We start from the raw sequence: 12,669 nt of genomic DNA on the forward strand, positions 1-12,669 counted from the left end.
TTTCTTTCTTTCTTTCTTTCTTTCTTTCTTTCTTTCTTTCTTTCTTTCTTTCTTCCTTCCTTCCTTCCTTCCTTCCTTCCTTCCTTCCTTCCTTCCTTCCTTCAGAAGCTTTCTGGGTCCAGCTTTGGATTTTGGATGTTCTAACCATTTTTTTTTCTTTTGGAAGATGTGTAAGGTGGGAGGGAAAAATGAAGAGGTAAGATGAGAGAAGTAAGGGTTAAGCTTCATTTTTTTTTGAGATGCAAAAACTTTTGCATGTTTATGAGCAGCAAAAATGCAGCAAATGTATTCTCATAATGTACTAAATATATAAGAACATAAGTGCTCATGGCCACTCCTGGCGAGAACGTTTAACTCCTAAATAGCAATGTTTATACTTTTTCTCCTTTCTCTCATGACTATTCAGAAGCCTATAGGTTATCCTTGGCTTCCAGCTATAGCAAGATAATTATCTATGTATCTATCTATTTAAATGTTTGTTTATTTTTGAGAGAGCATTAGTGGGGTAGGAGCAGAGGGAGGGGGACAGAGGATCTGAAACAGGCTCTGCACTGACAGCAGTGAGCCTAGTGTGGGGCTTGAACTCATGTGAATTCATAACCGGAGCCGATGTCGGATGTTCAACCGACTGAGCCATGCAGATGTCCCTAAAATAGAAGCTCCTTTCTGTTTCCTGACTAAGTTCTCCTTGAGTCCAGAAGGGCTTCTGTTTTAAAACAAAACACAAAACTGGAATCCCTCACATGCCACATGGACACCTGCTGCTATGCGACCTGTGTGGTCACGGGCTCTCAGTCCTGCATCTGGGTTGCATACGAGTCCCTGTCTATTAGATATGCTCACCCTCCGGCATGTGTAGATTCTGTGTCCTGAATTCCTACCCAAGACTTGCTGGAAAGAGATGCTCACTTTTGCCCTTTCAGCGAGCACAGTCTTACTGGTATAAAGTGCACGGCTTTTATTCACTTGGCCTCTGTTACTTTTGCGATTCATTTATCTCTGACCAAGGAGATTCCTTGGCCTTGACCAATGTCTTGTGTTCTCTTTCCAGGGAAGAGCGATCCTTTTTGCTTATTGGAGTTAGGCAATGACCGACTTCAGACACACACCATTTACAAAAACCTCAACCCCGAGTGGAACAAAGTTTTTACATTGTAAGTGCTTTAGCCTCCAGAATATCAAGGAGCAGTTTTAACTGAGAGACCAGTTACCCTTGATATGTTTGGGGAAGGCTGGGGTTGTTGAGTGGAACTTTCTGTCCAGTTTTATGTGCAAAGAATGAATTTTATTGTTTCTTCCTTCTGAAAACCTTTTATCCTTTCATTTTATAGACTAGAGTGCTAATAATAGAAAAGGCCATTTGGAACTGCAAGGGAGTGTTATAGGAGGCATTTGTAAAGTAGATCTTTCAGGAACTCAATCTGTTAGATGGAAGCTTCCATATATCCAGACAAATCCATTCCTGAGTTAAAGCCTATTCCAAACGTAGATCTGCCTTAAATTCAAGTTTATAAGTTACAACATTATTGTAATGCATGTATTATGCAGTCTTTTGGAAAATACAGATTATCTGTGATTCCTCAAAGAGTCCCAAAGTATTGGGACATACAAGTATACAAGTCCCTCCTTGTATTCCAGCTTGTCTGAATGACCTCTTCCACAGTGATGCCCTGTCTCCTCTTTCAAATTCAGGCATTTAGAAGGCTGGATATATTTCCCACTTTGCTTTAGATTCTGAGGTGCCTGGCTATCAAGAGGAAGCACCTGTTGAATTGGGTCAAATGGTAGTTCACTGCCCTTACAGCACTGAAGACATATTGGGCTTGTAACTGAAAGAATACATTTTGGATGGAGTTGATGATTTCCAAGTAGAGTGTCCCCAAGGATCAAACTTGAATCCATAATCACAAAACCCCCAGCATACAAAACAGTCCAATACCAGGTGGTTACACAGGTAAATCCTACCAAACAATTAAAGAAGAGTTAATACCTATTCTTCTCAAATTTTCCAAAAAATAGTAGAGAAAGAAAAATTCCCGAATTCATTCTATAAGGCCAACATTACCCTGATCCCAAAACCAGATAGAGATGCCACAGAAAAGGAGAACTATAAGCTAATACCTCTGATGAACATAGATACAAAAATCCTCAATAATATATTAGCAAAAGAATCCAACAATACATTTTTTAAAAATCATTCACAGAAATCAAGTGCAGTTTATTCCCAGGATGCAAGGATGGTTCAATATTTACAAATCAATCATTGTGATATATCACATCAATAAGAGGATAAAAACCATGTGGTCATTTCAATAGATGCAGTAAAAGCATTTGACAAAGTACAATATCCATTCACAATAAAAGCCCTCAACAAAGTAGGTTTACTCATAGCATCATACTTACTGGGAAAAAAGGAGAGCTTTTCCCCTAAGGTCGAGAACAAAAAAAGGATATCCAGTCTTACTGCTTTTATCTAACATAGTATTGGAAGTCCTAGCCACAGCAATCAGACAAGAAAAAGAAATAAAAGGCATCAAATTAGTAAAGAAGAAGTAAAATGTTCACTGTTGCAGATGACATGATGCTCTATAGAGAAAACCCTAAAGATTCTGCCAGAAAAGTACTAGCACTGATAAATGAATGCAGTAATGTTGTAGGATAAAAATCAATATACAGAAGTCTGTTGCATTTCTATACACGAATAATGGACCAGCAGAAAGGCAAATTAATAAGAAAATCCCATTTATAATTATACCAAAAATAATAAAATACCTAGGAATAAACTTAACTAAAGAGGTAAAAGATCTGTACTCTGAAAACTATAAAATACTAGTGAAAGTCCCCAAGGCTCTATGAGAAATGAGTTAGCTCTCCTAAGCAGGTTTGCAAATTGTCATCCGAAAGAATTTCTTGTTTGCTCAATATGTTGCTAATGACCATGGCTCCATTTTTCATTATAGGTGATGTCTGGTTTCTGGTCAACATAAAAAATGTTTCTAAATATGCATGGGATTTTCAGTATTGTGTGTTTCAACACTAGGAAACTTTCTGTAAATCTCAGCAAACGCAATTTTGACCACCTTTTTTTTTTAAGGGAACTCTTCATTAATTTATCTTTTTTCTTCATTAATTTAAAGACAGTCTTACTGCCTATTTGGAAGCTACTTTGAAATAACCATTCTTTTACCCCTTTATTCTTTTATTCCTTATCCTTCTGTTTCTTTAATAGTCTTACCCTTGAGTGCACATATACATGAAAAATGTCATAGTAAAAAAGTTGACTTTTTTTCCCCCTCATATGGATGTCTGAATCTTCTGTGATGGAAGGTTTGGGAATAGAGTTCAGTTTGATTTAATTTTTGGAATTTAATTAAATGGTAGTTTTATACTCTAAGGGCATACAGGCTTAATTAGTGAAACTGTGTTTTCAGATCTTCATGGAACAGACTCCACTTGTGTGTTTTTGTATATAATACATGGTACATTTCTTGTTTCAGTCCTATTAAAGATATCCATGACGTTTTGGAAGTGACAGTGTTTGATGAAGATGGAGATAAACCTCCTGATTTTCTTGGAAAAGTTGCCATTCCCTTGCTGTCTGTAAGTTACCGTTGTGAATTCACAGTTCATAAGTCATTTTACGGTTGACAAGTGTCTATGGTCTAGAGTTGTATTATCTTTGTCAATCTGGGGGGGGGAAATTCTCCCAGCCATAGCAGGAAACAGCTATTTTATTCCTTATCCTTTTCTTGTATTTTTAAGTAGTTTGAGGTATAAACTAACATAATTTTCCCTGTGTCTGTCGCATATTCCATTAACCGATGGAAACCTTTTGACTGGTCTTTCAATTCATTCTCAGTCTTTCCATGTTAAGATTGAAGTTTCTGTTTGGTCTCAAGGAATCCAGAACTATGACTGATTTTCCATTTGTTAATGAAAAACATACACATATTTCTTTATTACCTCCTCACTGCCATTTCTTCAAAGATTAATTGCTGGTAACTGCAAAGTTGTTCTTCCCTTTACTCAGGACCATTGTCTCAAAAGTTCTATTTGTCTTTATAGTAGTTAGGTTTGCTTTCAGTTTCAAAAAATTCTTTGTGGAAGAAAATAGAGAGCTTCTCTTGGGGAAAAAAAAAGTGCTATTTCGGTAGTCTAGTTAAAAGATAATCTACCAGAATAAATGTAGAGATGAATGAAAAAATAACCCAAAAAGTCAGAGTTGAGAAAACACCAAATAATGCCTTTACGGAAGCAAAGGTGGGAAACTGACATCTGAATTCACCTATTAATTGGACATTAATGTTTATACCAAATGTATTCTTCCAGAAGAGAGAATTTTAGTTTTTCATCCAACCATTCATGTTTTCCTGTAGAGATGTTATGGACTTACTAGTCCATAAGACCTTATTTATTTCTTCCCAAAGGCTTATTTCTTCAAAGCTATGAGTGCATTTTTGTAGGAGGAGAGGTCTGGAGTCTAACCATGAGATTAGACTAGCTCACATGATGCTTACAGGGGGAGAAATGCTGCGTGCCTCAATATCTCTTCTAGTTTTGATCGTCTGGTTAATTTCTCGCCAAGTTCTCTTCTCCCTGATGTTTCTCTAAGAGAAGGGGTGGAGCACAGCTCTCTTGTAGATTTGGCTCCTACCAACTGCTCAGAGCCAGCAGCAGCAGACTACACTGACTTCCAGGGAGGGGATGGCAATTTGAGACTTTTCTCCTATTTTATTACAACTTTATCCGCTAGTCCTGCAAGAATACATGTAACAAGAGCCTGGGACACAATTTTAGAGAGATCTAAATGGACAAGAATTCAGACCCGCCTTTACAATTCAGTTTCCTTTTCTTCTCAATTATCTTGGGCAGGATAGAGACATTTCTTTCTTTGTTTTTTTATTTATTTTATTTTTTAATGTTTATTTATTTTTGAGAGAGACAGAGTGTGTGTGTGGGGTGGTGGGGGCAGTGAGAGCGGAAGACACAGAATCCAAAGCAGGCTCCAGGCTGTGAGCTGTCAGCATAGAGCTCAATTTAGGGCTCAAACTCATGGACTGTGAGATCATGACCTGAGCCAAAGTCGGACGCTTCACCAACTGAGCCACCCAGGTGTCCCTCTTTTCTTGTTTTTATAGGTAAATCCACAGTAACATATTTTATTCCTTGCTTGGGTAAACACTACATGGTGTCATCTTTAACCTCCCTCTGTTTCACATGTAAAAATTTTGTATAGTTAGTCTTTCTCTAATACCAAACAAATTGACCCCCTTTCTTCCCTCCTGTCCTCCCTTGTAATGTTCAGTGTCCCCATGCTCTTAGGTTAGATCTAAGAAATTACCTCTGCCTAATCCAGGTTTGGGGCTTCTCAACCTCAGCACCTTTGACGTTTCTGGATAGGTCATGCGCTGTCCCAGAGGGCTGTCCTGTACATTGTAGACTCCCTGACCACCACCCCCTAGATGGCAGGAGCACGAATCCACCCGTCACTGGCATGACAATTACAGATGTCTACAGACATTGCCCAAATGTTCTGAAGAGGGACGAAGGGAACCACTGACCGAAAGTAATGCAGTTTTCAAGCCACGCCCTTCAAGATGCAAGGTAGAATGATTTACGAAAGAATTTGTTTAAATGCAAGGATCCCCCTCAGCCCCTTAACTTTATCCTGGTTGCCTATAAGCTGTCCACGATCTACTCGTTTGTTTGAGGAATGGTTCTCAAATGTTCAGTTTGTGCCAGGCATTGTGGGAGGTGGTAGTGCTCTAGCATGACTTCAGTGAAGGCATCTTCTCCCTTGGAAGTTGCATTTTGGTTGCAGGAGTCTGTATACAGAAGAAAGAAACGAGCCAAAAGCAAGACAGCATGTTAGGTGGTGAAAGGTGCCATGTAGAGAGCAAAGCAGGGGAAGGGGGCTCTGAAGATATGTTTTTGGGAAGGGGTGCAGTTTTCCGCAGGCTGGCAGGCGGGGGGACATTTGAATGGGAACTTTAAGGAAGTGAGAAAGAAAGCCATGTGACTATCTGGGGAAACTCTTCTGGGGAGGAAATCTTCCAAGTCCAAAGGCTCTTAGGTCAGTCCCCTGACTGTCAGCTTCCAGAAAGATCAGGGTGGACAGTGTGGGTGGCGTGGAGTAGGCTAGGGGAGAATCACAAACGTGGAACAAGATAAGACTGGAGGTAGAGTGGTGTGGGAGAGAGGTAAGACTCCGACAGTCCAGAAGTTTGAAGGACTTTGGCTCTTAGTGTCGATGGGAAACCAGAGGGGAGGTTCAAGCCAGGGAGGGCTTGCTGTGATTTAAACTCTGATTCTAACATAAAGGGACTCTGGCACCCTGAGAAATAAGCCCCAATCTGACAATTCTCCACCACATAAAGTGTAAAGGCAGCGTGGCCTGAGCCACAATCCGGTGAAGGACTTAGGGGCCCGGGAACACTGAGCTGAATATATTTCAGAAGCTGCTCTTCAGCATGGCTGGGTCAGTTCAGACTCATTTCTGATTGTCTAACCGACAAATTGAGCAAGTGGTCAGATCTTACAGAGGATCCCTTTAGGCTCTCCCTGAAACTCAGTGGTCCACCTGCTCCATGTGCTTTCCAAACAAATTCGTACCCTACCTAAACTGGAGATATAAACATGATAGAAAACAAATGCCATAACCCTCAGGTTCTATAACAGGCAGATTTTAAGTTGTTCAGTAATTCACCGATTATTCAGTTTTTGAGTATTTCTAACTTGTGTTTTAGAGACTTATTTTTACCATTTATTTAGATCTGGTTTTTTTCCCCTTTATTTCATATCTATTGAATAATGCTTAGCTAACAAGCTTGGTGCTGTGCATTGATCATATATTAAATCACTGGGGCGCCTGGGTGGCTCAGTCGTTGAACGTCCAACTTCGGCTCAAGTCATGATCTCACGGCTCGTGGGTTCAGGGCCTGCGTCGGGCTCTGTGCTGACAGCTCAGAGCCTGGAGCCTGCTTTGGATTCTGTGTCTCCTTCTCTCTCTGCTGCTCCCCTTTCATGCTCTGTCTCTCTCTGTCTCTCAATAATAAATACATGTAAAATATTTTTGTTTTAATCATTAATTATCTGAAAACCTAATGTGACAGTCTTTATTATTATTATTATTATTTACAAATGAGGAAACTGAGGTACAGGACGGATCCTGTTGCTGGAAAGTAGTAGAGGCTGGATTTGGATTAGGCAGCCTCACGCCAGAGCCTGGGCTCCTAAGGGGATGTTATACCTCCGTAGTGTGTACCTACTAAGGAGACGTCACACCAGAAGTGGTGACCAAGATGCGCTTGTGCAGCTGCTCATCTTGCTGTCATAGGGTGTGGGTGGGTGAGACGCAGAGTCAAAGACTTGCATATCTTGGGTGATGCCTGTGGAATGAATGCACAAGACCCAAAATACTTTTTTTTGTCTTTGTTGAAGTATATTTGACACAGGATGTTGTATTTGTGTGCAATACAGTGATACGACTGGTCTCCGGGGTATGCCGCCATCTGGCACCATACAGCGCTGTTACTGTAGCATTGGCTGTATCCCTATACTGTCCCTTCATCCCTAGGACTTACTCCTTCTGCGACTGGAAGCTGTGACCTCACACTCCCCTTTACCCATTTTGCCCATTGCCCCCCTCCCCTCCCCTCCCCTCTGGTAGCCACCAATGTGACCTTTGTGCCTATGCAAGACCTGGGCTATGAAGTGCTAAATAAAAGGAAGAAGAAAACATAGAGCAGAAGGAATGGATTTAAGTTTAGGAAGTGGGGAGTTTGAATTGGCCTAGAAGGAGCCCATTCTTGATAACAGTTGGTGGGTGAGCGAGGAAAGAATCCGTTTCAGGCAGAAGGTAGGGCAAGAGCAGAGAAGCCAGGGGAAACAGAAAGGCCAAGTTCTGGAAAAAAAAAAGGGACATTGGTGCATTGCCGTCAGGGCTGGCGGGGAGGCTGGGGACGGAGGACTGAGGACAGCTCAAGGAGGATTGAGGGAGACTGAGTCTTACTCTCTGAGCGGGGAGAGCCTGAAGGCTTTTGGTCTCGGGAGGAAGATATCAGAGCAGTTGACTAGGGAGAAAGTTTTGGCTCAACTGTGAAGCACATTAGAGAGGAAGGGAGACTTTTCCTGGAGGGATTGGTTGAAACTCCAAGAATAAGCATCAAAGAAAAAACCCTTAGATTTCATGTTCTGTGCCTCCTAGGAGAAGGCCTTGTTTCTCTGCTTTTTATGATATGAGAGAGAATTATAAAAATGGAGTAGTTGGTGCTTCACCGTTACCTTTATAGGATATGAAGTAGTATTCGATAATGCCTTCTTTTATATTTAAAAACAAAAATTGTATTTCTTGGAGAAGAGTACAAAAATTTTTTTGTGTGAGAATACATTTTATCTAATCAAGTCATAAACTAAAACTTGATTTGCACTTTCAGAGAGAAACTACACACTACATTTCAAAATGTCTAAGTATCAAGCACTGAATGTACTTCAACTTTTAATCTCTCTCAAAATCATAGTGTGCGAAGCGCATTTCAGCCTGTTAAATAAAAAGCCTGTTTGGAATTCACTGTATCTTTTAATCAGGGGGAATGTGCTGGCTGACTGTTCGCTCACTTAAAAATCCATGATGACTGTTGGTGAATTGTTCAAACCATGTTATCTATGTTTAGATACAAAGAATCCAGGCCAGTGGGTCATTGTTTCATGTATTTCAGTTTTTATTCAAGTTTTCAAATAAAATAGTTGCTTTTTAAATCGTTGTATAGATAGGTAAAACTTTTTACTCACTAAAACAAAAAAACTGCAATTAGCATGAATTATAATCTGAAGGCTTCTAATACGTGCCTGGTTTACATTATTCCAAGCATCTTCTAATCAATAACTTAGTAAATATGCATTGGAAAACAAAGTACATTCAAGTGTTTCTCATTTTTTCCTGATAAATCAAGCTGGGTTTTTCTCCAGGAGAATGTCTTCTTCTTCAGACCTGTGTTTAGCATTTCAGAATTATGGAATGGGCCCATGTAGTAAGACTTAGAAAATCCGCTTCCTGTAAAATAGGAAAACCATTTATTGTTATTTCCCAGTATCTAAGAGAGTATCATCTGTCATTTGAGGAGGATCCTACATTTTGATACAAATTGGAGAACTCTTGTGCACGCCATCCCAACAGATGCAGTTGAATTTATGGTCAGAAACGCAGGCTTTGTGCAGCCCGTAATGTTCTCTGTGAATCCGTGTGCCGGGGACCGAGCTGCACTGGTAACAGCTTCACTTAATTAGTTTTATGCGACAAATTTTCTGTAACTGCTTGTATCAAATAAATGCCCATACACATCTTCATTTGCATTTCCAATTAAGTATTTGCCTGTTTCAGCTGTGATGGATTTTGTGTATTGTAATGGACACAGTTACACAATCATATATATTTTAAGTTAATGCTGAAATGTTGGCTATTAAAATATATAATATTTTTTAAAGTTTATTTATTTATTTTGAGAGAGAGAGAAAAAGCATGCGTGCAAGTATGGGAGGACAAAGAGAGAAGGGAGAGAGGGAGAGAGAGAGAGAAGGAGAGGATCCCAGACGGGCTCTGAGTTGTCAGTGCAAAGCCCAAAGTGGGGCTCAAACTCATGAACCATCAGATCATGACCTGGGCTGCAGTTGGATGCTTAACTGACTGAGCCACCCATGCGCCCCAATGGTATTTATATTTTACTTTACATTAATATGTATGGATGTCTAGCCACCTAAAAAATTTAGCAGGGCTAATAAAGTTAAAACAAAAACATTCAACTCTCCTCCCTGCCTATTCCTGCTCCAATATGTTCTTTGAAATAAATTTTTAAAAAAAGATAAAAAGATAAGGCAAATTTGTCTTATTGCCCCTGGAAACTAGGAAAGGGTACCTTTAATGTGCTGGAATGATCATGAACCATTATGTGGTATATAAAGTGGGTGGCATTTGGTTGGAACAGACAGGCTAAGAAAGAAAGAATAATGCTTTGTGGGATTCCTCTGACGTCACAGAACAAGAAGATAAGAGGGATAAATCTGAGTGTAGCACACATGACGGTCTTGCTGAACTGTCAAACTTTTCTATTAAATGGGAAAACCTGTTACAATGAGTAAAAGCATACAGTTTAGATACTGCGTCTTTAAGAAGCCTCAACTATGGTAAAACGGAAATGAATGAGCAAAAGTATAACACATACATGTAAATAAGTGGTAAGCCTGAAATATACAGGGGAGGTTATTTTATGGGTACAGAAATGATTTCATTACCAATAAACTTAAAACAGACGTACATCTTTATGTGAACAATTTCCCAAAGAAGTATATATGTGTGTTAAAAATATTTGAACTACAAGAAAAAGATTACTAGCTTAGAAACACAAAATGATGATATATCTTTGAAGCTTTCAAAGTATCAGATGCAAAAAAATAAATAAATACGGCTGTAACATGATGTGTTTTGAAGGCCCAGATGTTTGAAATTCCAAGTTCTATGAAGCCAATGCTAATATTAAAGTTTCTGCACACTGCTACTATATTTCTGGGGATGAGACCCTGAAATCTGTTTTTTTGTGTGTGTTTTTTGTTTTGTTTTGTTTTTAGCATGTTCTCAGATGAGTTTTAGGCATCTTAAAGCAGTGATTCTCAAATTTTATTTTTTATTTAATTTTTAATTTTTTAAATGTTTATTTATTTTTGAGAGAGAGGGAGCATGAGTGGGGAAAGAACAGAGAGAGAGGGAAACACAGAATCTGAAGCAGGCTCCAGGCTCTGAGCTAGCTGTCAGCACAGAGCCTGACACAGGGCTCAAACTCAGGAGCCATGAGATCATGACCCGCACCGAAGTCTGATGCTTAACTGACTGAGCCACCCAGATGTCCCTTAAATTTTAGAGAAAAATCAATAAGTTGATCTAATATATATGCATAGACACACACATAATTATTTAAATATTCTGTTCAAATACCTATTTAATGTGTTTAAATGTTGGTCATGTTGTGAGATCACAACTGCCTCAATAGATTCCAAAAAGTAAGAAAAAATATGGTGGTCACAGGTTGGGCAGATATAAATTAACAAAAATGAAACAAGTATCAAAACATTTGGTGGGGGAAAAATACCAAGTAGCTAATGTACATAACCAAAAGTACAGGTTACAGACTTTTTAGAAATTAGCAATGAAATACCCTATGTACAAGCTGTGGATAAGGGCCAAAAGTATTACTCAGAGGAAATCCTTACCTTAAATGTTTTTACAATTAAACAGCAAAGGTTGAAAATCAATTAAGCATCACAACAAAAGGTAAACTAAAATAAAATTAAGAAAAGCAGAGAGGAATTTGTGAAGATTAGAAAAAAAGAGCAATAATGTAGAAAATATGTGAACAGTATATCTGATAAATGCAAGTATTTGTTTCTCCAAAACCCAGTGAAATGGGGAAGCCACTTACAGCATAATGAAAAAAAAGAAAAGCATATATTATAAGGAAATAAGAAATACAAGGATCGTTATGAAGAGCGTATCTAAATTTTACTGAAGAGTATGGAAGAAAGCTTGAGTAAATATAGAGGCATACCTTGAGAGAACTTGAATTTTGTAGAGATGGAAGGTCACTCCAGATTATGATAAATATTTTTAAAGGTTGGTTTTGCTGGTCTTTAATATTTTTAAAGTTTTATTTTTGAGGAGACAGAGAGAGTGCATGAGCAGGGGAGTGGCAGAGAGAGAGAGAGGGAGACACAGAATCTAAAGCAGGCTCCAGGCTCTGAGCTGTCAGCACAAAACCCGTTGCAGGGCTCGAACCCAAAAACGCAAGATCATGACCTGAGCGAAAGTCGGAGGCTCAACCGGTTGACTGAGCCACCCAAGCTCCCCTATTACTATAAATATAATACAGCTCCCCATTTGGAAAAATTTATGTGTAAAAAATAGAAAAAATATAACTGGAGAAACTTGAATATCAGGTATGGAACACATTATGTGGTGAAATAATTAATTATGGAAATATTGGGAAAAGTCATCAAAGAATTCCACTCCTTTCTGCCTGCATCCTTCTGTATTTTCCTTCCAGTAAGAAAATAACAGATTCATATTGTTTAAAGAGCATTTTTTTTTAAACTCTAAGGGCACAGGCCATTCATACATTACTGAAATATATTAAGGACAGAAAGGAAAATGGAAAATTTGTGAATTTATTCCTTGAGACTAGAAGAATTCTGATATAAAAAACACAGATTTAACAACAATTGCCAAAAAGATCTCATACACCTTTCAGTGAGATGTAGAGCATTATGAAACCTAATTGTGTAATTTAAATTATTAATATACTAAAGGAAAAAAAAACAACTTCAATAGACACAAAAGGGGCACTTGATAAAATTTAACATCTGTTCTTGATTTATGAAAAAAATAGTTTAATAAATTAGTAATTGATGAGTACTGCGTTCACATGATGAAGATGCATCAGAAGTATCACAAACATCAAACTTACTGTTGAGAGGCCAGAGATATTCTGAATTTAATGACCTTCTATACTGACAAAATTAAAATTATGTTTTTTATGTCAGATCCAGCCAATGTAAGAATACAGGAAAAATTATATTAAAATTTTTTTCTTTATGTTTATTTATTCTTGAAGGAGAGAGAGAAGG

At 38.5% G+C, this 12,669-nt stretch overlaps 1 protein-coding gene across 4 annotated transcripts in view; it reads left to right on the top strand.

Annotated features, from left to right (window-relative positions):
• Positions 1–12,669, top strand: part of MCTP2 (multiple C2 and transmembrane domain containing 2) — a 250,521-nt gene that overhangs the window by 141,684 nt on the left and 96,168 nt on the right. For all 4 annotated transcript variants that reach the window (XM_039217474.1, XM_039217475.1, XM_039217476.1 and 1 more), the window contains 2 exons: positions 1,052–1,154; positions 3,498–3,600. In XM_039217474.1, the coding sequence (XP_039073405.1) occupies positions 1,052–1,154; positions 3,498–3,600 (206 nt within the window). The remainder of the gene's footprint in view (positions 1–1,051; positions 1,155–3,497; positions 3,601–12,669) is intronic.

Source organism: Hyaena hyaena, unplaced genomic scaffold (assembly GCF_003009895.1).
Source record: "Hyaena hyaena isolate Hyena2069 unplaced genomic scaffold, ASM300989v1 scaffold_696, whole genome shotgun sequence".
Taxonomy (NCBI): Eukaryota; Metazoa; Chordata; class Mammalia; order Carnivora; family Hyaenidae; genus Hyaena; species Hyaena hyaena.